Source organism: Apteryx mantelli, chromosome 4, assembly GCF_036417845.1.
Source record: "Apteryx mantelli isolate bAptMan1 chromosome 4, bAptMan1.hap1, whole genome shotgun sequence".
Taxonomy (NCBI): Eukaryota; Metazoa; Chordata; class Aves; order Apterygiformes; family Apterygidae; genus Apteryx; species Apteryx mantelli.
In genome coordinates, this window is record NC_089981.1 from 18748473 (window position 1) to 18771603 (window position 23131).

Here is a 23131-nt window from a genome sequence, read left to right on the forward strand (position 1 = left end):
TCAGATGAAGCCAGTGCTGGCTGAATGTGAATAATCTGGGGGAAGTGTTGTTTTTTTGTTGTTTTTTTTTTTGTTTTTTTTTTGCAATAGAAGGGATAGGGGGAGAGTAAAAGTGACATGAAAGGCTCAGAGGGTTAATTGTAGACCTGCAGGATGTTAACTGTAGACCTGTAGGACTGTCAGGTTTGTTGCTACTGTCAGTTGCTCCTGCTTGAAAGAAAAGAAGGTAAAGTTTCACCGGCTGAAAAAAAAAAAAAAATCACCAGAAGGCTGCAGCTCAGCCAGATGAGCTGCAGCACTAAACTGGGCAGGAGCAGGTTCAACAGGATAAATTGAGAGTAAATGTAGGAGGGCTATGCTCATTGCCGGTCTTTGCCAGTGAGAGCAGGTAACACCCTAGGTGTGGCCGGGCTGTCAGCTGACTGAGTAATCCTCTCGCACGCAGAAGCACCCTTTTCCCACTGCGCTGCTGTGTCTGCTCGGATTTTAAAAATAAAGATGAAAGGACCACCTTATATGTGACTTAAGTTATGAAACTTCCAATACTCTTCACTTGGAAGAGAGAGACCGCTGAGGTGCTGTTATCCTCAAGATCTGTGATACTGCTGGTGGCACAGAGACAGTGAATAAGGGAACAGTTGTTTACTGAGAGCAGAGCTGGGGGGCATCCCATGAAAGTGTCAGCTGGCAAGCGCAAAGCAGACAAAAGAAGATGGTTGTACACACCATGCAGAGTCGAGCTGCAGAGTATCTTGCCACAGGATGTTGAGGATGTCAAAAATGTACATGGGTTGGACAAAGCGTGGCTGGACAAATTCAGGAATGAAAAAGCCTACGAAGAGTTCTTAAATCCTGTTATTAGAGGCTGGGTCCCTGTGTGCTGGTCATGTTCTTGTCCTCTCCCCTGCGCGTCCACTCTCAGTCCCTCGTCGATACAGGATGCTAAGTGGACAGATCTGTGGTCTGATGTGGTACAGCCATGCTTATGCTCTTAGCCTGCCACCCGAGCAGGAACTGAGTGCAAGTGATGGGAGAGGTGACAGACTAGTGCGTGTCCAGGCAGCTGACTCTGCCTCCTCCATGCTGAAAGGGAGGCTGGAAGGGAGCAGACAAACTCCAGCACCAGTGGCTGCTCAGTGGAAAGAAATGTCATGCAAGTTTAATTACAGCCTAGGAAGTGAGGACTGAGAGGGAGGCAGCATGAAATGAGCTGAGCAATTGAAGCCCGTCTGCCACAGTCACATGCAAGCTGGATCAGACAGGTCCCCAGAACATCTGCTCTGCATTTGGCGCAAGGCCAAAGACACTCCTACTCTCTGTCCCCTCCACTAAGACCTCTTATGCAAACAGCCAAAGGTTAGAAGAACTATCTAAGGTTAGAAGAATGATCTAAAGCACAGGGGAAGACTGCAGGTGAGATCTAAGCTATCCCCACCCTCAGCAGTCCCTTGGATTGATTTCCACTCCAAGACCACTGGTATTTTCCCTAGAGCGCAGTGTGTGACGCTGACTCCAGTGTGATCAGTCCTTGGCCAGATAAGTGCATATAGCAGCCAAGATGCTGCACGCAGAGGCCACTCCCCACTCCAGGGCTGGATGGGCAACTTCATTCAGATCCTCTTGTCCTTACATCTTGTCCTCTGGCAACCCAAGCTAAAAGAGAACCTTGTTAGCTGTGGAGCAGCTCATGACACCAGGCTTAGTAGCAGACCCACACTGATCTTTTGCCAGTTGTTAGTCCTCCAGGGCAGGAATGACGAGGATCTGGCTGGGGAGCCCTAGGAACAGAACATTGTCATAGCCCGAGTGAGCCCCGCTGGCCAAAAAGCATCACGGCTGTGTGTGTATGCTGAAAGAGCATCTTGAGGAAATGTTGGCAACATCCTGTCTTGCAGATAGCTGTGGGCAGGAAGGCTGCTTCCCCACCAAATTCAGACCAAAAAGGGGTATTACTGAAAGGGCTAAAAATTACATATACATATATATATTCATCCACAGCTGAGGAAGAACTGTGCAGGAGGACTGGCTAGCAGGGTTGCATCCCTGCTGTCAGGAGAGCTGGTGTTTGCTGAGGTGGAGGACAGAGGACACCAGTTTCTCCATTCAGTCGGCTGCTGTACCTTTTATTCTCATGTTCCATGTCCCTCTCAAAATCTTGTGTATTCCTGTGCTGGTGGGGCTACCTGCCCCTTCTTCCAAAAAGACCTTCAGGAATGTGCCAGGTCCTTAAATGTGCAAGTTTAGACACAATCCTGCCTCTGCAAACCCTTCCTTGCTCTGGAGGTGACCCAGTGACCTGCAGCTCATTTAGGGATCAGTGTGCCCTAAAGAGAGTTGATCTGGTGAGGAGGACTGTATTCTGTTTTAAACCACAGGCTGTGGTAAATGCCATTCCTAACATCTCATTTGGCTGTAGGAGAAAGTGGCCTGTGTTGGCACGACTGTGTGCCATCCTCCAACAACGCCAACACTTGCAAACACAGGTTGTCCACCCTGGCTTAAAAGGGCTTTCTTGTTCCTTCCTCCTCTCCCCTTTGAGGATCATAGGCTAATTCAGGTGGGAAGGGACCTCAGGAGGTCCCTAGTCCAACATGCTGCTCAAAGCAGGGTCAGCTCTGAAATCAGACCAGGTTGCTCAGGGCTTATGCAGTCAGGTCTTGAAAATCTCCAAAAATGGAGACTGCACAGCCTCTTGGGGCAACCTGCTCCACAGTACTGGGGTTCCCATGACAGACAGGTCTCTTTTGTGTCCGCCTGCAGAGATTTAGCCATTCAGGACTAGACATCCTTGTGCCTTGTCCCTGTATGGGCATCCAGGAGTGGTTAGTGAAACCTCTTCTCCTCAAGCACTGCAGACAACTCTTCTATCCCCTTCCCAGCCCTGTCATCATTCCCGGCCCAACTGACTGCAGTCACAGACTGTCATCACAGACTTCTGCTGCAGGGACCAATTGTGCTTTTTCCTCCTTGCCCTTGCAAGAATTTTTTATTTTTTTTTTGCAGTGAGATTGTTAAAACATTTCTGTAGCATAAGATTAGGAACTGCCTCTTAAATTCTTTTGATAAACCTAACCTCACACATCCTTCTATTCTAAGTGAAACAAAGGGCAAAGGGAACACAATTTTTTTGTTTCTGGAAAGCTCTCTCAAGGACTGTTCTGGTTACTGTGTAACTGACTGTTCGTGCGCAGAACACCTCCTCCTCCAGGCCTCCTCCACAGCAGCTTCTTAGCTTTACTGAAAGCCCAAGTGGCTGAAATCAATCCTTGAGCCCAGACTACAGGCAATTGCTTTGTGGAGGCTCAGGCTTCACCTGCATGCATGCAGGGGGATGCTCCGCATTTGGCAGCGAGGCTAGCTTGAGGCATTCCCAGCCACTCCTGCTTCAGTGACGCTCCTTAGTTGTGCCAGCACACTAGTTTGTGTGGCTGGGCTGTGAATCAGATCCTGGAACTGATCTGGCTGAAAAATAAGCTGGAGAGGGGGAATGTGTTGGGGGAACAGACTTTGAGCCCCATCTGCTCCTGCTCTGGGTCACAATGTTCCTGCACTCAGTTGCTGGGGATGAGGTGGTGGCCCAGGACAGCAGGGATGGTGGGAAGTGCTGAAGCTTCTCCTGGAAACAAGATTGCAACTTAGTAAGATGCAGGTTGCTAGGAGAGGAACAGGACCATTCATTTGTCTTCAGCCCAGGTTTCAGAGTGCAAATCAAGCAGGAGTTTAAAAGGGGAGGAGAGGAACAGCCAAGACAAGATTACTGTATCTAGTGGCATCCACAGGGATTAATACAAGGAACATCTCTAGCAGATTTCGTCAACAGAAGGCTCCAAATGCTATAGCTTGGTCAGGAGCCACATGCTGGACAGCATGATAGGTAGCTTAAAAAGAGGTTAAAAAGAAGCAGACAATGAATGAGCCCATTTGGATCAGTTGCACTTGTGCCCATCCTCTGCGGGAATGCCGGGCACTGATTGCAACTCTTTCCCTGGCATTCGGCCTCTCTTTCCAATTTAGGCACTTGCATTGCAACTCTCCTCCAAGCCACGGTAGCCGATTCCCTTGCATTCTTTAGTATATTTCTCTCTGTGAGGTTGTAAAGTTATATTATGCCATTTTACTGATGGGAGCAGAGCCCTGCAGAGTCTAAAGGACTTGCTGGAGGACAGGACCCCTGTGTTGGATTGGTGAGCTGAAATCAAGTCTCCAATACACAGTTTGTGCCTTAAGGACCAAGTTTCCTGTTTTCTTGTGTAGAGGTTTTGAGAATAGCACCTGGCTCTCTTCTGTGACAGGGCATCTTGTCTTTTGATTCAGGAGACAGAGCGGGGATATGACACACTGTAACAGCGAAGGGCAACCTGTGCAGAGACTTGTGGAAAACATAAAGGGGATTCAGGACCCTAAAAAGCAGATCCCTGTTCTGTGTAATCCCAGTCTCGTCATCACGGAGCCTGAAACCAGCTCTGTAGAGAGATGACTTATCCATAGCCATTCCTGACTATGTCCTGACATAGTCATTCCTAACGATGGCCTATGGCCTCACTTTTGAGAAGCAAGTTTCTTAAACTGGGAGGTGGTGACAGAAAAAACAGAGCAACACCAGTGACGTATAATAGGGCTCTGCCACCCTGCAGCAAGGACCCTTCTACATAAATAGTTTGAAAAGTAACACCACCATCTTAATAATTTTCACCCACACTCTGCTCTCATTTCTTCATTTGCAAGCTCACCACATAAAAGTGGCTATCCTCAGAGCTGGACGTGAAGGTTTGGTCAAATATTTTCCAGCAGAACATGTTTTGCATCAGGAATCAATGTTTCATTTCCTATGAGGACTCCTTCTGTGGGAATTGAAAAATCTCAGCATTATGCAGATAAAACAAGTTAATGACTGAAAATCAAAGCACATTTTGATGAACTCCTGTTTATGCCTTTCAGAAATGATTGAGAAGGGATAAATCACAATTTTTCATGTAGAATTTTATCTCCCATGACATATATTTGAGAATATCAACAACAAAAAGGCTAGATTAAAATACTACTAAAAAAAAAACCCTCAAGTATTGCTACATGGACATTTTTTGTTTATTCCCACCCTCAGAAGCAGAATCCACTCCTCTGAACCAGAAGGATAATATAAACTTGTTGATCCTGGCTGTATCCTCAGCCAGTGCAATGCCTTTAGACAGTAGTTCAGAGATAAGTCAGCAAAGTCTCTCCATCTGTGAACTGTGGTTTGCTAACACTGATATTTATTTCTGTGACATGGACTGTGCCTAGGTGGAAACCTATTTCAGTTTCCACCAACCAAACTGAGATTTGGGGGCAAGCTGGGACCATGGGGTTGAGGAAACCCAATGCCCACCTTGCAAAAAAACCTGCTCATCCTCTATGCTCATAGTGCTTGCAAGAACTGGCTGTTGCCTGCACCCCTTTGGTGGCGCCACAAGGAAAAACACCTCGCATGAAATACTACCAGCGCAAGGCCAGGCTGGCTGCAGGAATATAACCATGTGCTGCCCCTTCATTCACAGCCCAACCATCCTTCATGGTCCCCACCAGGTAGCTGGGTGAACCCTGGTCAGAGTCCCAGGTGAGTTTCAAGGGGCTGAATATACTCTGTAAGAAACACCTCCATCCGCTGTCAGACCAAGGGTTGACCCAAAGCTTGCACCTTTTATGGGACCATGGTTGCCACCATGTCACTGAGCTGGTTAAATTAATGTTTGCTTGTTTTCCTGCAGTGACACTCATAGCTGAGCTCCCATGTGCCAAGTTTTAGCTCAAATGAATTGTTAGCAAGTGGCCAAAAATACACAGACAGGATATGAGTAGGAAGCACAAAATGGGGTGGGAAGAGATGGCAATGAATATTGTCGTGATTAGCTTAAGAAGGTTGGAAAAAGCCTTAGATATCAAACGTGATTTTTGAGAGATGAATCTCCTCCCCCAAAATCTTCTCCCCCACCCTCCCAGCAAAAATCTCAGGGAGAGTTTTACAGCAGGAAATGAAATTTATTGATGCATTAGTTTCTCCAAGCCCGAGCTGCTTTAGTCAGACATGTGGAAGGGAAGCAGGGAGCAGTGTGGAATAGCCACTCACTGGTATAGGCAGAGCGCAAGAGAGTTTGCAGTGCTATCCCTTCCTTTGTGGAAAGATGATCATGAAATGACGTTCCAACACAGAGAAATAAGTATTCTCTGATTCAGATTTACCCATCATGTTCTATATCCCACTGCAACCCCAGAGACTTCAAGAGGACCATGCTGGAGACAAACTGTGGCTAAATATGGCCCCAAAAGTGGCTCTCAGCCTAGTCACGCATTTTTTCCTGGTGGAGGAAAAGCTCTTGACACAGTGACTGTCCTGTTGCACACCTGAATTTCTGCCAGGCAAGTGAATCAGCATTTCAGGGAGCAACCAAAAATGTCCTTCCTTTAGGAGGAGGTGGTGGAAATTTCTCATCAATCACAACACCTCCATCTTTCTTACTCACGAACCGGTCAATGTGGAGGAGTCCATTTACAAGGAAAACTCCTCCTCCCTCTCCTGAGGGTTGGTCAGGGACCAACCCTACCACCAAATCATCTTTCCCTGAAGCATTTCAGCCTTGTCTGGACCGGCACAAGCCAGGCAAGTGATACTTAAGTTTAAGTATTGTGGTCCTCCTGGGGCTAAGGCCTTTGCTTGGAAGTAATGTGGAAAATGAATTTGTCTGCTAAATTTATCTGGTAGACAAGCTTTACAGGTCATCCGTGAAAGCAGTAACAAACTAGCATAGATGAGGCTAACGTACTGGATGGTATTAATATTAGGTGGGGGTCACAGTGTATTTATACATTAAAACAAGAGTTTAACAAACTATGAATGGACTTGGATGAATAGCTTAAAACTATCATCACTGTAAAGGCTTACCAGTCTATATGGCAACAGCTGGCAAAAAAAACACTGCTCTCCATCAGGGACTAACAAGGACTACCCAGGTGTTAGTGTGTTATCAGTGTAGACATGGCAACTGATGGTTGGACTGGGTAGCTTTAAAGGTTCTGAAAGAAGCCAAATTGGGCTTTTATTCTGAAACCCTCTTTTATAGCAGCATCATTTGGGGCATTGACTGATACCAGTGCATGGCATTAATACAGCACCACCTTTCAAGTGTGGAGGTAAGAGCCCTGAGAAAAACAGCTTTTCCTTCTTAAGGTCCCACCATAAGGAAGAGCAGTTTGCTCTGCCCTCTCACAGAGCCTTAACATCACTGTGTCAAGCAGCAGAGACACAACAGGGACCCTCCCACCTTCTCCTTTGCTCCAGCCTCTAGCCCTCTCTGCCACACTGGTGCCAGCATTTGCTGAGTCTCCCAGCTGTTCCACAAATGCCTTCTAAGTCTGGAAAAGGCAAGCTAGAAATGAGAGATGTGCTCACTGTGCAGCGAGGCACACGTGGGGAGCAGCTCTGGGAGCTGGTGCTTGCAGCCAGGAGACACGAACATGCCGCCAGTTAAGCACACAGTCTTGGTGTTTTGCCTGGACACAGAGGCTCACATTCATTGCCCTCCTTCAGGTTGGGCTGGAGCAGAACAGGGCTGTGCCATGGGACCATTTCCTTGCTATCCGTCCTGCTCTGGGATATGACACACACATGCAGAGTCATTCCCTATTTTTACTGGCTTGACGTCTGAGTCCTGATCTGTACACCCAGAAAATAAAAAAGGATTCCTTTCATCGCCGAGGACACAATGTCTAATCCTTCCCCCCCTCTAAAAAATCAAAGCTATAACCTCCTCCCTGCCAGTGACCGAGCCCCTGAAGTATAGTACCAGGCTAAGGAAAAGCGGTTATTTTTAATGGGGTTTTGAGTGAGGAGGCAGGGAAGGGAGAGAGAAATATTTCAACATGACAGCTGCCACTGCATTTCTCCAGCAAGCTTTCTGGGTGCCAGACAGGTTACCCCCACGAGTGCCGCCAGCACAGACAGATGAGGGTTTGGACCCTATGGTCTTCCCCTTGCTTCCTGCCCAGACAAACCCAAGGCCAGAACCAGGCCTGCTCCAATGGCTCTTTTCTCCCCGTGGCTCCCATCTGCCAGGAGCTGGGTGGTGCCAGTCGCAGGACAAGGGGACAGGTTTTAGCGACAGAAGGTGTGACACAAAACAAAAACAGGCCAGAGGAAAAAGCTACACAGTTGCCCACACCACTCTCCCCTTCCCAGGAAGCCTGAGGAACGTCATGTTTTTTTTTCCCAGGAAATGCAACTGACTCACATTACACTTTCTCCTGTCTGGGTAGTTTTGAACTGGAGTTTTTCAGTTCAAACCATTGCAATGAGCTTTTACAGAGCACACACTTTTCAATCTCCTTCCATGTTTTCAAAAGCATCTATTAATACTTGGCATGCTAGTTCTGGGTCTGATTCTCAAGCTTGCCAAACCACAGCCCAAGCGTAGATAATGCTCAGCTTGGTACCCCTGTCAAAAGGCAGGCTCAGCAGACACATAACAAGCTCAAACCTGCTCTGTGTTTTTCCTCCACCTGGCTTCTGCAGGGTTCCTCTAACAGAGAGGAAAAGCAAAAATTCAGATGCTGTGACTCAGCATGGAGACTCTGCAAACGTGTCTTTCAGAAGGGCAGCTTCCAAATTTTTCCCAAGATCTTGGAGATTGTGGCTATTTGTGCATTTTCTCTGGGTATTTATAGAATAAGATACTGTCTAGACTTGCTTTTGGTTATGTTTCTTTAAGGAGGGTTTTACCTTCTGGCAGCAATATAAAAGCTCCTAGTTTGGTTCAGCTCATATGTAGAGCCTTCCTCTCCTGCCCCAAACTCTGTGGGCACTGAGAGCCTCCAGCGCTGCCTGGACTTCTGACTTGGACCTAAATCATCAGCTATGGAAGGGAAAGAGCCACATACAAGTGCGTGTGCGTGTGTGTGTGTGTGTGTGTGTGTGCACGCGCGCATGTGGTGGGGAGTGGGGGTTAGTTCTCCCATGGTCATGCTACCTAGCGAGCAAAGGAGAAGGTGGGAGGTCCCTGAATCTCACATCAGGAATCTGTAAATATTGGCACTTTCCCAGTTCTCCTGCTCCATGCTATCAGTTTGTGTTTCCAAGGCCTGAGCAGTAACTCACAAGCCTCCATTTCAGCCTCTGAGCCCCTTGGTGGATCAATATTAGGGACAGCAGATGCAGTGCCTCCAAATCTCTAACGCGATCTGGCAGGGCTGTGTGGTCCCCCAAGGGGCTGCTCATGCCAAGCCCAACTGCCAGACAAGCATGTGGGTGTTCCCCTTTCAACACTGGGAAGTTTGCCTAAACATTTGCTCAGGAAATGCTTTTTTTAAGCGCAAATTATTGTTTCTGAGGAGGTTAGTGAACAAGGCACTAGCTACGTGGGTGCAATCCTCAGCGCTGGGCATATGCACAGCACAGAAGGACACAGCACATAAAGAGGTGGGACATCATAAAGAAAGTGGCAATCTGGGTCTATCAAAGCTTGCAGAGGGGTGGCTGTAGCTCCGAGGTGTCTGAACCTAAAAGAGTTGCTCCCTGCTTCTTCCACGCAGGCTAAAGAACACTTGGTTCTTCCCTACTCCGACCTATACTTTCTAACATAAATCGGTTAAACATTGATTAACGTACCAATCCCAACTGAGCTTTGGCTAAATCCAGAACATCTTTCTGCCAGTGGCCAATGTCACCAACTTGTTGGGCTGAGTTATATTTATGCAGGTGTTTGTCTTCTGGAGAATCTCTGCAATGTGAAAAATCCAGCGTGCAGAACAGGGAGTGTTTCTTGCAAATATCTAGCAGGTTGCACCCACCACCTGTGACTCTAACTAATGTGACGTGCTACATTAGAGTGCCCTGTGTCATGCATACCCTGAAACTACACATTCATTCATGCTCACCTAGCATCTTCCCAAAGTGACCTGTGGTCTTGTGTGGCTCCATCACTGTAGAGATAACTTGAAAGGGTGGGAGGGAGGAAGGAAAGGACAAAGGTTTCAGCATTTTCCAAAACCTTGGGCCTCTGTAAAGACATCTCAGATAGTGCGCATAAGAAGGGGTACTCCCAGGGCCACTAGACCCTTTGAGAAGTATCAGGTGGATGTTTTTTCCTTTACACAGCAGCAATCTGCAGCAGTAGGTTAAAATAGAATGCATAACCATGATTTGCAAGGCCTGATTCGAAAGACAGGATTTGAAAATTTCAGTCCTAAGATGGGACAAGATCCTTGCTTGTCTTTACAGGGCAACAACAATATGTTCACTTGCTTCTTTGGCTGTCAGCCCCTTTGCTCTGGATTTGGGTTTCCCTTGCTGCCTTCTGACTAACCCAAATAAAGTTTTTTATGCGTGCATGCTTCTGAAAGAGACCCTACAGAGCAGGTTTGAATTAAAAGGGTGGTTCCGTCATTATGATGCTGGACTAAGACACAAGAGACCTGGGTTAAATTCTCAGATCTGCTGCAGGTTTCCAGGGTGGCTCTTACAAGCCTTTTTAGAGAACTAAAAAAAGTTGTGTGAATTTAGATCTCTTGGGTGCCACATGAGGAGGAATGAGCACTGACCCCGGTGCCTCACCAACAACACTAGAAACCTATTTTGTTCGTGGATTGCTGTGGGGATGGAGCCTTTTCTATCTGCCAGGTCCTCCAATACTATAACAGCAGTGGGCAGGACAGAGCACAGGAGAGTTCAGGATACTCCCAGGTGCCTGGGGGGCTGTCCGGAGATGGAAAGGAGTATAAGCCATACAGTGCAGGATATATATATATGTCATGGTGCCTGTGCTCCCTTGGCCCTTGTGGGTACGAGAAGACATAGGTTTGCATGACAGTCTATCAAACAGCTTTCGCCAGCGTGATATTCCCTTATAAAAACACCCAGCAACCCTAACAGACGGCGCTTTGTTGTCCTGGGAAGTTTAAAAGATAACATCATGTGGTCGACAGCTAATGTTTCTAACTGAAGCTTTATGTTACTTGCCGAGGCTTTTGCTATTCTAGCATTCCTGTCTGACCCATCCAGTTGGCACTGGCTACACACACAGCCAACAGCACCCTCGGTACAGATCTGCCCCCCTCCCGTCCCCAGGCAGGACCCACAGGCAGTGTTTCCATCGCATATATTTCACCAGTGCCCAAGCGCCTTAATCTAATGCACTTGGTGCAGAGACTTTCCATGTCCTTGAGCACTTTGCATGTGTTGCAGAACAAAGCCATTCCTGACCACCTTCTTTTGCTTGACTTGATGGGGCATAAGAGACCACATTGCATTTTGGCATAATTCCATGTGGTCCAAACCAATCAAGAAACGCTTTAGGCAAAAGACATCAAACCTTATTTGACTCCTTTTTGTGACACATTGGTTAAACCAGCACTATCAGTACCATGGCTCTAGGTAGGAAAACACATTTCAGTACTAGCTTGCAGGCATTTTGGAAGTCCTGTCACACCAGACAGATTTCAGCAGGATGACTGATGGAAACAAAGATAGGATCTGTCAGAAATGCTCTAGGCCATGCTAGGAAAAATACAGTATTACTCCCATGTAACTGGTTAGTTTTAAAGATTCTAGAGAGGGTTCTTAAACAAACATCTGCAGTCTTGTACCCAGGGGTAGTGAGTGCCACTGGACAGAGCAAAGGACAAAATTTAAGGTTGAGGTTTCTGTTCCTTCCCCTAACACTGACATGTATATGGTCTTTAGGAAGCCCTTTTCACCTTTTGTGTCACAGTTTTCTTGTGCATAAAACAGGCAAAATGATACTAATCAGAACTGTGCAGAGAAAGCAGGGGTTTTTTTAGGAAAGCTTTTGTGATTTAGCTTCATCTCAAATTGGAATTAAAATGGAAAATTTCAAAATTCTCCTTGAAAATAACCTTAGAAAAAAACCCCCACCCAAACAGCTCTTTCACATTGATCTGATGTTTTGTTCTTGACAAACATCAAAAGACTTGGAGGTCAAGCTTTCTATTTGACATTAGAGTATACAGTCCTGCTGGGTCTAAAATTAGAAGTGATTCAGAATGCAAAACCCATGATGAAAAGCACTCACAAACACTAGATGCTGCTATTGTTATTATTATTAAAAGTGATGATGATGATAATAATAATAATAGCCTTAAAAATACACTAGTATTTCGCAACATTTTCAATTTGGCCAGTCTTCACCCAAAGTTCAGAAGTTTTCACAATAATTTTCTGTTTGCTGTGAGAACCAAAGCAATGTGTGACCATAGCAGAGGAGTGAGAAGTATTCCTAATAAAAATAATGTATGACCAATAACAGTGACTGGCCCACAGAGAAGAGAGAGTTATTATTCTTTCCTCTCCGCCGGGGCTTCTCCACCCTTGCAACATTGCAGCTTCAGACTCAGAAAAAGTCAAAACAATGTATGGCCCTCTTCCATTTGCTATAAGAGTAAAGAAATGTAGCAAAGGCAGCAATGACAGGCTTCTACGGTGACCCTGTGTGTGCCTTCAGGAGGATATCTGACCTTCAAGGATAAGGATGTCTGGAAAGTCAGGGAGTGAGATTTCCTTTGCTTTAAAGGACAGTACAACTTTACCCACCTCACTGTCCTTAGTGTTGCCTTTTGCTGGCCTCCCTGCTGCCCTCTGTTTCAGCACGTGAAATCTCCTGGGCATGACCCGAGCATGGGAGAGCTGCTGGGCTGAGGCTTGCAGGGTGGCTTAGCAGGCTCACGCCCATGACGTAGCCTGGGGTGAGTCAGCGCCAGGCTTTAGCTGGGCAGGGAAGCTTCCTGGAGGGTGTCTGTGAGCACCGGCCCCCCCGGGCAGAAGTGTAGTGCTGCCACTTGTCCCCATTCCCTGACCTGCCCCACCAGCCATTGCTGCCTGCGGGGGCACCTGCTCTGGGTAATGGCTTGGCTGCAAGGACGCAAGAGGAAGCCCTGGCTGTGCGAAACACTGCCCTTGCGCTCCTCTGCCCAACCACTCAGTCCCGCCCTTGCACTGCTCTTCATCTCCCCCTCGGCCATGCTGCTACAAATGTTTGCGCAAGCAACCCATAAAGTGCCCCAGGGTACAGATCTGGTTAAAAATAGCCACTTGTGGAGTCACACAGACACACACGCACAAAACAGATCTGGGTTTAAAATAACCTTATTTTGGAGGATGCCAGTGATTCAGTCCACAGAATTGCCCCACAAAATGTTGTCTCAGCACTGGTGTGGGGGAAGAGGAATGCAGAGTGGAGTGCTGCAAAATAGCAGGCAGAATTTGAGCCTGGCTTAGCTGCTGGAGCCCTTATCTCAGGAAACACTGTGCTTGGTGACCCACTGAGAAACAGCCCCGCACCACCAAAAGAACGGGTGCACAATCTCGACACCGGGTTTGATGAGCCTAAGAAAAGGCAATCCTTGTACAGCCATACATTGCAATGCTAAATTTGCCTCTCGCTTCCCTTCCCATGTGTGCTCACCCCTCTGGGGAAGGAGGAAGATAAGAAAGGGATCAGGAACCCTTTAATCAGGGAAGCATGAGCCACTGCCGAAATGACAGCAGGGAGAAGACAACATGCACGTCAGAGCTTGCAGAGTGCAGGAGCTCTAGCTGCTCCGCCAAGGTTGCCTCTTGTCTCCCACGTGTTGCCTTGGGCTCCACGCATAGTTAAAGCTGATCTGTTCTTAATCTTATTCAAATCCAGTTTTCTCTCAATTTAGCAAAATCATTATAAAACCTCTGACCCCTCAGAAATCTGTCTCCCCCCACCCCCTCCACCAGTGAGGATTCAATTAATATCAGACAATTTAAACTGAATTAAAAGTGTTGGCACAGGCTCTGTCCTGGTTTAACTTGGCCAGCATCACACCACACCCTCATTTTGACTAACAGAAGTTTGAACACAGACAAGGTCCTTAAAGCAGCGTAAGAACCAGGCAAAGGCTGAATAATAAAAATAGCATGAATAAATAAAAAGGATGGAAGCCAGTGGGACGGGGACTTGCTGGGGACTTGGCAGGGACTCGCACTGCTTCCAGCATGGTGCGCTTTCTCTGATGCAGGCGCTCTGGCAGCGAGGACAACCGTCCAGTGGTGCCAGATGGAGGGAGGGAGGACACTGGGGTTTACTGCATTACGAACACCAAGATGCACCAGGGATCGCTCAGTCGGACACATCAGAAAGGGCAATCTACAGCCAGTCCCCTTGCCGAAACATCAGCGGCACTAATGTGTGTACATCCTCCACTTGGCCAGAAGAAAGACTTTTGAAGCCCCAGCGTACAAATGGGACTGCAAGCAGTACAAAGCCCTTTATGCCTATTTTATGCTGGTTCCCGGATTACAGGTGTTCCTATTGCACATTTCCAGCACTGCGTTCAGATTAGTGGTGACTAATTCTGACTACTGCTGAGGTCCAGTGACATTTCTGCTAGCCATGGTACAGGATAGCTTATTATGTCTTCTAGGGAACCTAGCTTATTCCTTGGGTACTTTCTCATTAACAAGCAGGATATAAAGTGTTGGCTCATTTTATGGCTGATTCTGTTTCACCCACAAAGCTTAGTAGCGAACTCTGCCATTCCCAAGGGAGGGTTGCTCCCTTGGGAGCAGGAGAGGGTTTGACCACATGGATTCTTCTAAAAGCAGGAAGGATTCTTCTAAAAGCAGGAACAGACTCCCATCGTTTCTCTTTCTGATGGAGCTTGTGAAGGAAAAAACAAAAGCTAGCATGTCCTTGGCTGCATCCCTCATTGGTGCCTCCTGTCATTTCATGGTTGGGGCCCGGGAGCAAGCTCTGAGCTTCACAGGCCAAGCTCAGTGCTCACTTACCCTCTGCAGCACCCTGGGTTTCAGTCCATAAAGTCACAGCCCTGGGGGAGTAAGTGGAAGGGAGCTAGAAACATTATATTAATAAGCAGAAATGTTCCTGGCTATGATCATCAGCCATGAGACTGATGTGATCAAATGGTGTAAAGTAAATAGAACAGAGCTGGGCTTATTAGAGCACGTTCCCTTTTCTAGGTATCTTATGCTAATGCACCCAGAGATCTGGGAGATAGGGACAGTTTGAGGACTGTAAAAGGAAACCAACAGGCAGCTATTAACAGAGGAAAAATTCACAGGTACCCAAGCTTGGGCACTGGGACGGGTTTTATTACGCTCAGAGAGGTTGGCAGAACATCAAGCTTCTATTCTAACATGTATATGATTTTATATCTGCATGTGTGAGTGTATGTGTGTGGGGGCTATAGTATCTACCAAAAGAGAGCGGAACGGGAGAATTTAACATCCTATCTAGAAAATTCACTTCCTGCACTTCAAAGTAATTTCTAACCCAGTATCAGCACCGAGGAGTATCACTGAGACACAGTCCATGCTGAAAGGTGTAAGGCTGGGCCCAAAACTTGCCAGGGACCCTCTGTGCAGAGTCTGTGTGTAAATGTGAGCGCGCATGGCTTTGCCACGGTTTTAGCGGCATGCAACTGCGAAGCATAGACATGAGCGGCGTGTTTTATCTAGAGAGCTATATCTACACCACATATATCCCTCTGTGACACATGTGCACTCTTGTTAAGATCAGCAAGAAAACTTTGCATCCGCCTTGACCTCAGGGCAAAACACAGAACAAAATACTGCAAATGTGTTTCCAGCCCGAGGAGTAGAAACACAAGGAATCTAGGGCACGACACAGCAAGCCCTGCAGCAGAGATAGTCAGCCTCCAGTGGGGAAATCCCAGATGCCAGGGATGACTCCAAAGTATTCCCCAGGAATTACAGGCCAATTTGGTCAAAGCGCAGTTACAAAAAAACTTTGCAAGACGGCTCTGCCAGCTGCCAAGGATACCTCTCATAGCAGCACTGTGGTGCACGCTAACCACGTTCAAAGGTCCCACTGCAAGAAGTCCCAGTGAAGACACTGATTAATTTCTCTCTTTAGGCCAACAAGTACTTTAAAGCTCTATCTTTGAATTCTGCCAACGTTTTAATGAGATGAGCGGGGTTTCATCCAGGCAAAGGTAAAAAGAGGTGTGGAGAGCCCAGCTCACATGCAGGTGGCTCCTGAGCTTTTCAAAACTGAGTAAAAAAGCTTGACAGCTTTGTCTTGGATTTCCTTCAAGTTACACACAAGAGCAGTGGTGAATATCTTGGATCCCCATACAACATGTCCCCTAAGTTTTTATTAGATTTTGTTTTCTCTTCCTTTATCTCCCCTTTGAGTTCTGCTCTCAGAGCAGTGCCTGGATCTGCCTCAGTCTTCCCTTGCTTGAAAATTTTTATCAGAGAGAGGAGGAAAAGATCGGTGAACCAAGCCATCCGCCTCTCACCTGGCAGTCAGCCATTTGCAGGAATTTCTTCTCCTTTCTTCTGCTGCCAGTGGAGCAGCATTCACAGTTATGCCACTTTTCTCTGTGCAAGGAATACCTTGGTAAGGATACTTTAGTGGCTGGTACAGAGCTTAAAATTGCCACCTAACAAAAGATAATGGCCATATGTGCATGAAAAAATGACTCAGTCTGAGCCTGAATGCACGGGCCACAGTGATCCACATGCTCATTAATGGCCTCTGACAGACCATAAAGGCAAAGGCCACATTAGCCTGGGCTAAATTGTAGGCAGGGCTGCTTTGATAGAAAAGGATGTACGGAAATATCACAAAGTTTGGGTGTGCCTGGAAGGGACAGGCGAGAGGGGAAAGGTAAAAATATGTTTCAGAAAGGCATGCTGGGATGTGTCGATCTCAGCTCAGTCCTAGCCAAAGCCAGCTCTTCGGCCATCTGCGAGAGGTGTTTGAGCCACAGGGCAGAGAACGGTGAGAAACTTCCATCGTGCCCATCTCAATGCTCCTGTCTGCCCATGAAACTGTGTGGAGACCCACAGCAGAGGTGGGGGGTAGCTGGCAGACAAATCTCCCGGCAGTGTGTGGAGGCTGTTTTCTGATCACTAACCCCAGCTCCTCTGCTTCCCTTCCAGCTGCCCGTCCTGCGAAGCGACATGAGTCTCAAGGGATCCCTCAGTAGCAGCCCTGGCTCAGCAAAGTAAGGACCTCCCTGGTGGGGTAATGCTGGCTCCCTCTGGTTCGGGGCTGACACAGTCACGCCTCCCCACCACCCAGGGGGAGGCTCTCAGGGGTCTCTACCTGCCTCCCAAGTCCCCGGCATTCGCTTTGCCCAGCTTTGGCATCTCTCAGGCTGTAGTCGTACCTAGCACTGCTGCCATATGCCTCTGGGGTCTTGCACGTCACAGCTTGGTAACACTACCATGGACAAGCTGCCTGCAGCCTGGAGGAGAGCCATGGCAGGCCATGGCAGCTTCCCAACTGAGCTAAAGCCACCAGCTCTCTCCCTCCCTCCTGCATGCTTTCAGTCTCCAGAGAGGACGGGGTATGCATATGAGCATCATGAACTGCTGCCTGCCCTCCGGGGACTGTCACGATAGAGCAGAAGGGAGCCGCCTGCCACCCACTGACTCACTGCACCATGCAGGGCAACCTGATCACAGGGCCTGAAACCCAGAGATCTCACTTTGATCTTCCCCTGCCAGGCCTGAGCTGGAGAAAACACTGTTATCTTCTGGCTGTGCGCTCCTACACACAAACTAAGCATGGACAGGGTGGGGTGGGATAGCGTTACTGGAGAGGTAACCCATGCTTAGAGGCCTGACACCCCACAACTCAGGTATCTTACACACAATTATGTCCTTCCATGTTTTGAAATGTTCTATATCTGAGCATCTGCCTTCAAGCAGCATGTTTCAAAAGGGTTCATTAATAAGGGCCCTTAATCTAGGCACTCACACTGCCTCAGGTTTAGGTGGACTCAGGTCTTATGTGGAGAGGTCTCCATTTACCTAGGTTACTCCCAATGACAGCCCAGGTTTATCATTCATTGTGAGCTGCTGTCCTTAAAACAGCACCTCCAAAAGCTCTGTTCTTCCAGGGGATGCTGCAAGTGAAGGTACCTTTAGTGAGGATGGGCCAGATGGGCTGTCCTGTCTCCTGTTTCCATCTGTTGCGTTTGGCGACCTGGGGCCAGTGATGTGGATAACAGTTGGGGTTGCAGAGGGAGCCTCGGGCACCGTCAGACGAGCCAGGGCTTTGCCTCGTAATTCAGCCATGTCCTGCCATGTCTGACTGATGTGATGAGGAGGGAAGGGCTGGTCCCTCCAGGGAGAGCTGCAAAGTTTCTGTGCTGACAACAGGGGATGCCACAAAGGGATCAGAAGATACTGGGAGAAAAGACTCATAGGGAATGAGGCTGAAATCAATAGAAAACAAAATCTATGACCTCACTTTCTCCTCCTGCCCTCTCTTGTGAACAGGATCAGCCAGGCACACCTGAACCACATTTGATGGACGTCCAGTCTTGCTAAAAAACAGCAGGGGAGATAGTCCATTCTTCCCATGGGATCTGCCCCCCACCTCACTCTCCTCACTTTCCATGTATCTGGCTTTTATTGCCATGTCTACAGCTTCAACCCATTATTTCTCACCTCAGGCAGATGGGTGAATTCCTCCCCTTCCTCTTTGCAGCCATCCTTCCCACCTTTGAAATCTACCCAAGCAGTTCCCCCATCTCCTAAACCAAGAACTTGAGTTGGGTGATGATCAGCAGAGCCCATATGTCCATCATCTTGGGTAGAAGGCCTGTGCTGTTTTCAGAACTGGGTTGCCAAAAGGCAAAAAAAAGTTGCTATGCTGTTGAGTAAGAAGCAAGAACTGGTTACATCTTCTCAAAAAAAAAAAAAAAAAAAGCTAAGCTTAAGATGATTGGGAATACAGAAGCTCTTTAGCAGCTCAGGAGGAGTGGACAGTTGGGTGGGTGGATGCAGAAGCCATAGACACGTACCATGCTATCACATTAGTGTATGAGTTGCATTGTAAAGGCAGATGTTAAAAAGAACCAGGAACTGCTGGTTTATTTGTACCTTCTTTCTTTTACAGTGGCAGTATGGGTAAAGCGGATGGAGCCTCCAAGCTGAGTGCAAAGGACCTGTATGGTAAGTTGTGCCCACAAATACACTGGGCTGTTGGCAGAGTTTGCCAAGTCAGGATTGCCAGAGAAGAACTAGCTGATGGGAAACTCAAGGCACAGCCTGTGCCTATTGGACATATCAATGTCTTCTCACTTATCTTTAAAGCCTCTTTCAGGCTATACCAGTGTGCAGGATCTAGGCAAGCTACTCATCTGTTCCAGTATTAGGTAGTTTTTCACACTCTTCTCTCGTTACAACTGTGTAACAAAGCCCAGATCCGCCCAGGCAAAATTCCCGCACATCTAGGATTTCCTATTGCAAAGACACCTCTGAAGATCTGGACCCAGCCATTAGGGAGTTTTAGGCACCACAACTCAATCAAAGCCCTGTCAACCTGGTCCTCAGTACACAACAGGATGGCCTGGCAGGGGAGCAAAAATGCGTCTTGCCTCTATGCTACTGTTGCCCATGCTCAGCCCTAGGCACAGCTGTGATTTTGTGAGAACAGACAAGCCTCTGCAGAACACTGTTCCCCCCCCCCCCCCCCCCCCCCGTCACCCAGATCCTCTCCTGTTACGTTCACAAGATAACCCGATAAAGGGCCTAACAAAAGAAAGATTGTCCTCAGCAGGTTAATGATTATACTCTTTAACTACTCAGTGAACCATGAAAACTCCAATGCCCTTTGGCTCTTTGGAAGTAGAGGGAATCTGTAGGATTGGGCTTTTACAGAGCCTGATCTGCAGCTTGTCTAAGCCACCAGAGCTCCAGAAGAGTCAATGAATCACTCGATGAGGAGCAGTAAAGAACACTTAGGTATCAATAACAGTTAATCCTGATCTTAGCAGCTCTCTTAATGTATCCCAGGTGAAGACCTGGCCTGTGGGGCATGCAGGGATGGGCTGAACAAGCAGAAAGTCAGGTGAGATGTCATCTCCCTCAGTCAGCCTTTAGATAAGAAGATAGGGGTTTATCTGGGGAAACACTAGTAGCTTTTAAGGTGCCTGAGCCTGCAAACTTTCCCAGCAGAGCACTTTTCCAGGCTTAGACTATGAGCCTACAATGGTATTTCGTAAGTCCTCCACGCCTGGTGCAGGTATGTGAACCAGAAAAGAGGAGAGCTGTTCTTTCATAACTTTCCTTTCTGGCAGAAAAATCACTTCACTAAATCTTTCAAGAGCTGTCAGTTTGCCTGGTTTGGGCTTTCATTAGGTGCAAAAAGTCTGTAATAGCCCCTTGTTGGAGAGCTTATACTTATCAGAAGTCTCCTTTTGCTGCTACAAGTTGATGGTGCTTGCATTTGCCCCTGGAAAGCCAATGTCACTGCTGAATGTTTTTGCCTGGAGGTTTGTCATTGTAGAGTGGCCTGGAACAGTGTCCCCCCAGTGACCTATTTTGCCTCGGGAGAAGTGGGTCCTGGTGGGTAGGCGGGTGGTGTACTTAGTGGATAAAACGTTAAACAAAGTAATAGTTAACCTAGATTAGCTGCAAAGAAGTAATATGTGGGAATAAAGGTAGAAGAGAAAGCTGGTGTTACTGGTCAGGGCTATTTGTGGCCTCAATTCTGCACAACGGGCAGGTGCCAAGTGGAAGTTCACTTGTCTGGAGGCGAAATGACATGTGTAAAGCCTAGAAAGAAGTGAGAGGCTGAGACATGGAAATGTTTGGGTGCTGCTTCACTCTGCGCGTAGGGCTGTCAGATGAGCTCCTGCCTCTGACAGCATCGTTTGTTTTGCTGTGTGTTGAAAGCTCCTGCAGCACTGACTGAGGGCAGAAAGATTTTGGTCACAAAGCAAAACAAAGAACCATATAGAGTCATGTAAAAAATTAAACTGAGAGTTGAAAGCAACATGTTAGAAACACAGCACATGCTCAGGCTAGCTCGTACTGACAGAGGCAGTCCAGTGCTTTGAATTATTGGGGTTCAGGATGACCTAATTTGTGACCACAAGACTGACTTGATGCCTTGTCACAGAGAGCAGTGACCACCCTGCAATGCCTTTTCTGCAAAAGCTAGCAAAAGGGAAAGGATGACAAACTGCTTTAAAAATAAACAGTTTCTCAAATAAATCAGTATCGACACTGAATTTTTTTTCATAGGCAAATTTCACTGGGAACTGGACCTCTCCCATTTAATTCCAGCAAACCTTAAATGAGAGCTCTAAGTCCATGGGTCAAGTCCTCAAGAGGGTAAATCAGCATTGCTCCTCTGACTGTTGTAAATCAGTTGCCTGTTCTTTCCCTCCCACCTCTGAAGGGCAATATGAGGTCTGCACTAATTTACAGCATAAATCAGTGGCGGTTGGCTGGTCCAGCCCAGTGTTGCATGCGTACACCCCTGGAGTTTACGCCTGGCAGAACCTGAAACTCGCCCAGCTAATTCAGCATGCCTTTTGCAAAGGACAGTCAGCATGTGTTGGTTTCCCAGAATTTAAATGTTTGGGTCCCCTTCTCACTTGGATCCTCCCTCCCCCAACATTAATTTCTGCTCTGAGTTGGCACTTTTGGGGGCAGAGGGTAGGCAAGAACTAAAATTCCAGGGAGAATTATTTTATAATGAAACAAATCACACAAAGCTGAGCTGGCCTTGATTATGTGATTACGATGCTGCTAAGGCATGTTTGGAGCTTACAAGACTTTACATTTCCATGTTTCTCCTCTATAATCAGGCTGGATCCTTAGCCTGTGTAAACTGCCAGATCTCCAAAGAAATAAGCACAATGCTTCCCAAATTCACACCACACAACCATCTGCTCCGTTTAAAGCTGGCTAGTTAATGTCCTTCTATCATCTGTAGATCCAATACAGAGAGATGTCTAAATATTAATTCTAGGTGAATGAGGCCTTGGATTTAGGCTTCTTCCAAGGATGTTTTCCATAATATAGTACCCCTTCAACACAAAGCAGGTATGGGAGGAAGGAGGGCATGTACTGAACCATTAGCTCAGCTACTTCGGCTCTCTTGGGTAGTCTCCATCCAAATGCTAACGCAGCCTGCCCCATAATTGCTTGCCTGACAGAACAGGAGTGCAACTTGCAGTGATATGACTGTTATCTGAGGGCCAAGATGGCCTCAGTAGGAATAGGGACTTAATGGCCGTATTAAAGCCAACTTAGGTGAAACCCAACAGAGTTGAACCTAGTGACATATAAGAGCATTGTGATCAGACTGAAGCAGAGCAGCAGCTCCAGGCTGTCCACAAAAAGCCAGCTGGACAACAGAGGCTTATACTGGTGGGGGATCTGGCTCTGTGGGGTGCAAGGACATAGCGTGAAACTCATAGCACAAGTCCCAGCCACTGGGCCATGTACGTCCACACAGGACACAGCCCCGCAGCTGGTTATGGATGAAGAAGGTGGCTGCCCCGGTGTCACACTTGGAATTTCCTTGATCTCTGTCGGAATTGCCTTGATCTTCAGATATCTAGCATACTACCATGCTTTTTTTTCATTGTGGCGAAAACAGAAGGGTACAGAGAGATGTCCATAGTCACCAAGGAAATCTTCAGAGAAACTGGCTTAAAGCCCTCAGATATCCTGAGTTTTGATCAGAGTTGGGTAAACTTTCTAGGTGCTCAGCTGTCTGTTGAAAATGCCTCAGTGGCTGAAGGATGTTCATCTGTCAGTCCTCCTTGGTCACTCTGTGGTCTGGTGCACCATCTGAGACTCTCCCCAGCAGTATGGGGCTGTGCACAGAGCACCCAGCTGGAACTGGGGAGATCCCAGGTCTGAATTATCAGGGTATATCACTCAATTATTAGGGTATCAGCCTGCTTGTATGGACAGGTCAGTTGCCCTAAGTTTCCCAGAAAAGACAAAAACACTGACCTTCTTTGTAGCTTGATTTTCCACCAGTAGGTCTCAAAAACACTTTACAAATGAGGTAAATGCTTCTGTGCTGTCTGTAGTGGCAGGGACTGACTCAAGTCAACTAGAGACAAGGGAAATCTTTGATACATATTCATCCTTACCTCATCCATTGATGGGCTAAGTAAAAATATGAAAAGTGGCAGAGCAAAACTAAACAGGATTCAAGAAAACACTAGACACTGGATTCACTAGAACAGCCCTGCATTTTTGTGTCGCTGGATAAACAGAATGTATTGGCTATATATAAACTAGCGTGGGGTGTGGGTACATATGTATATAAGTACACACACATCTTTGTCGACCTATTTGTTTTAGTTATGG

The 23131-nt window shown here is 47.2% G+C and overlaps 1 protein-coding gene across 1 annotated transcript in view; it reads left to right on the plus strand.

Annotated features, from left to right (window-relative positions):
* The window catches only part of EPS8L2 (EPS8 signaling adaptor L2), a 79397-nt gene that overhangs the window by 7165 nt on the left and 49101 nt on the right, over window positions 1–23131 (plus strand). Inside the window, exons 2-3 of the mRNA XM_013945373.2 lie at window positions 16940–17004; window positions 18909–18964. Of these exons, the coding sequence (XP_013800827.1) occupies window positions 16961–17004; window positions 18909–18964 (100 nt within the window). The 5' untranslated portion in view covers window positions 16940–16960. The remainder of the gene's footprint in view (window positions 1–16939; window positions 17005–18908; window positions 18965–23131) is intronic.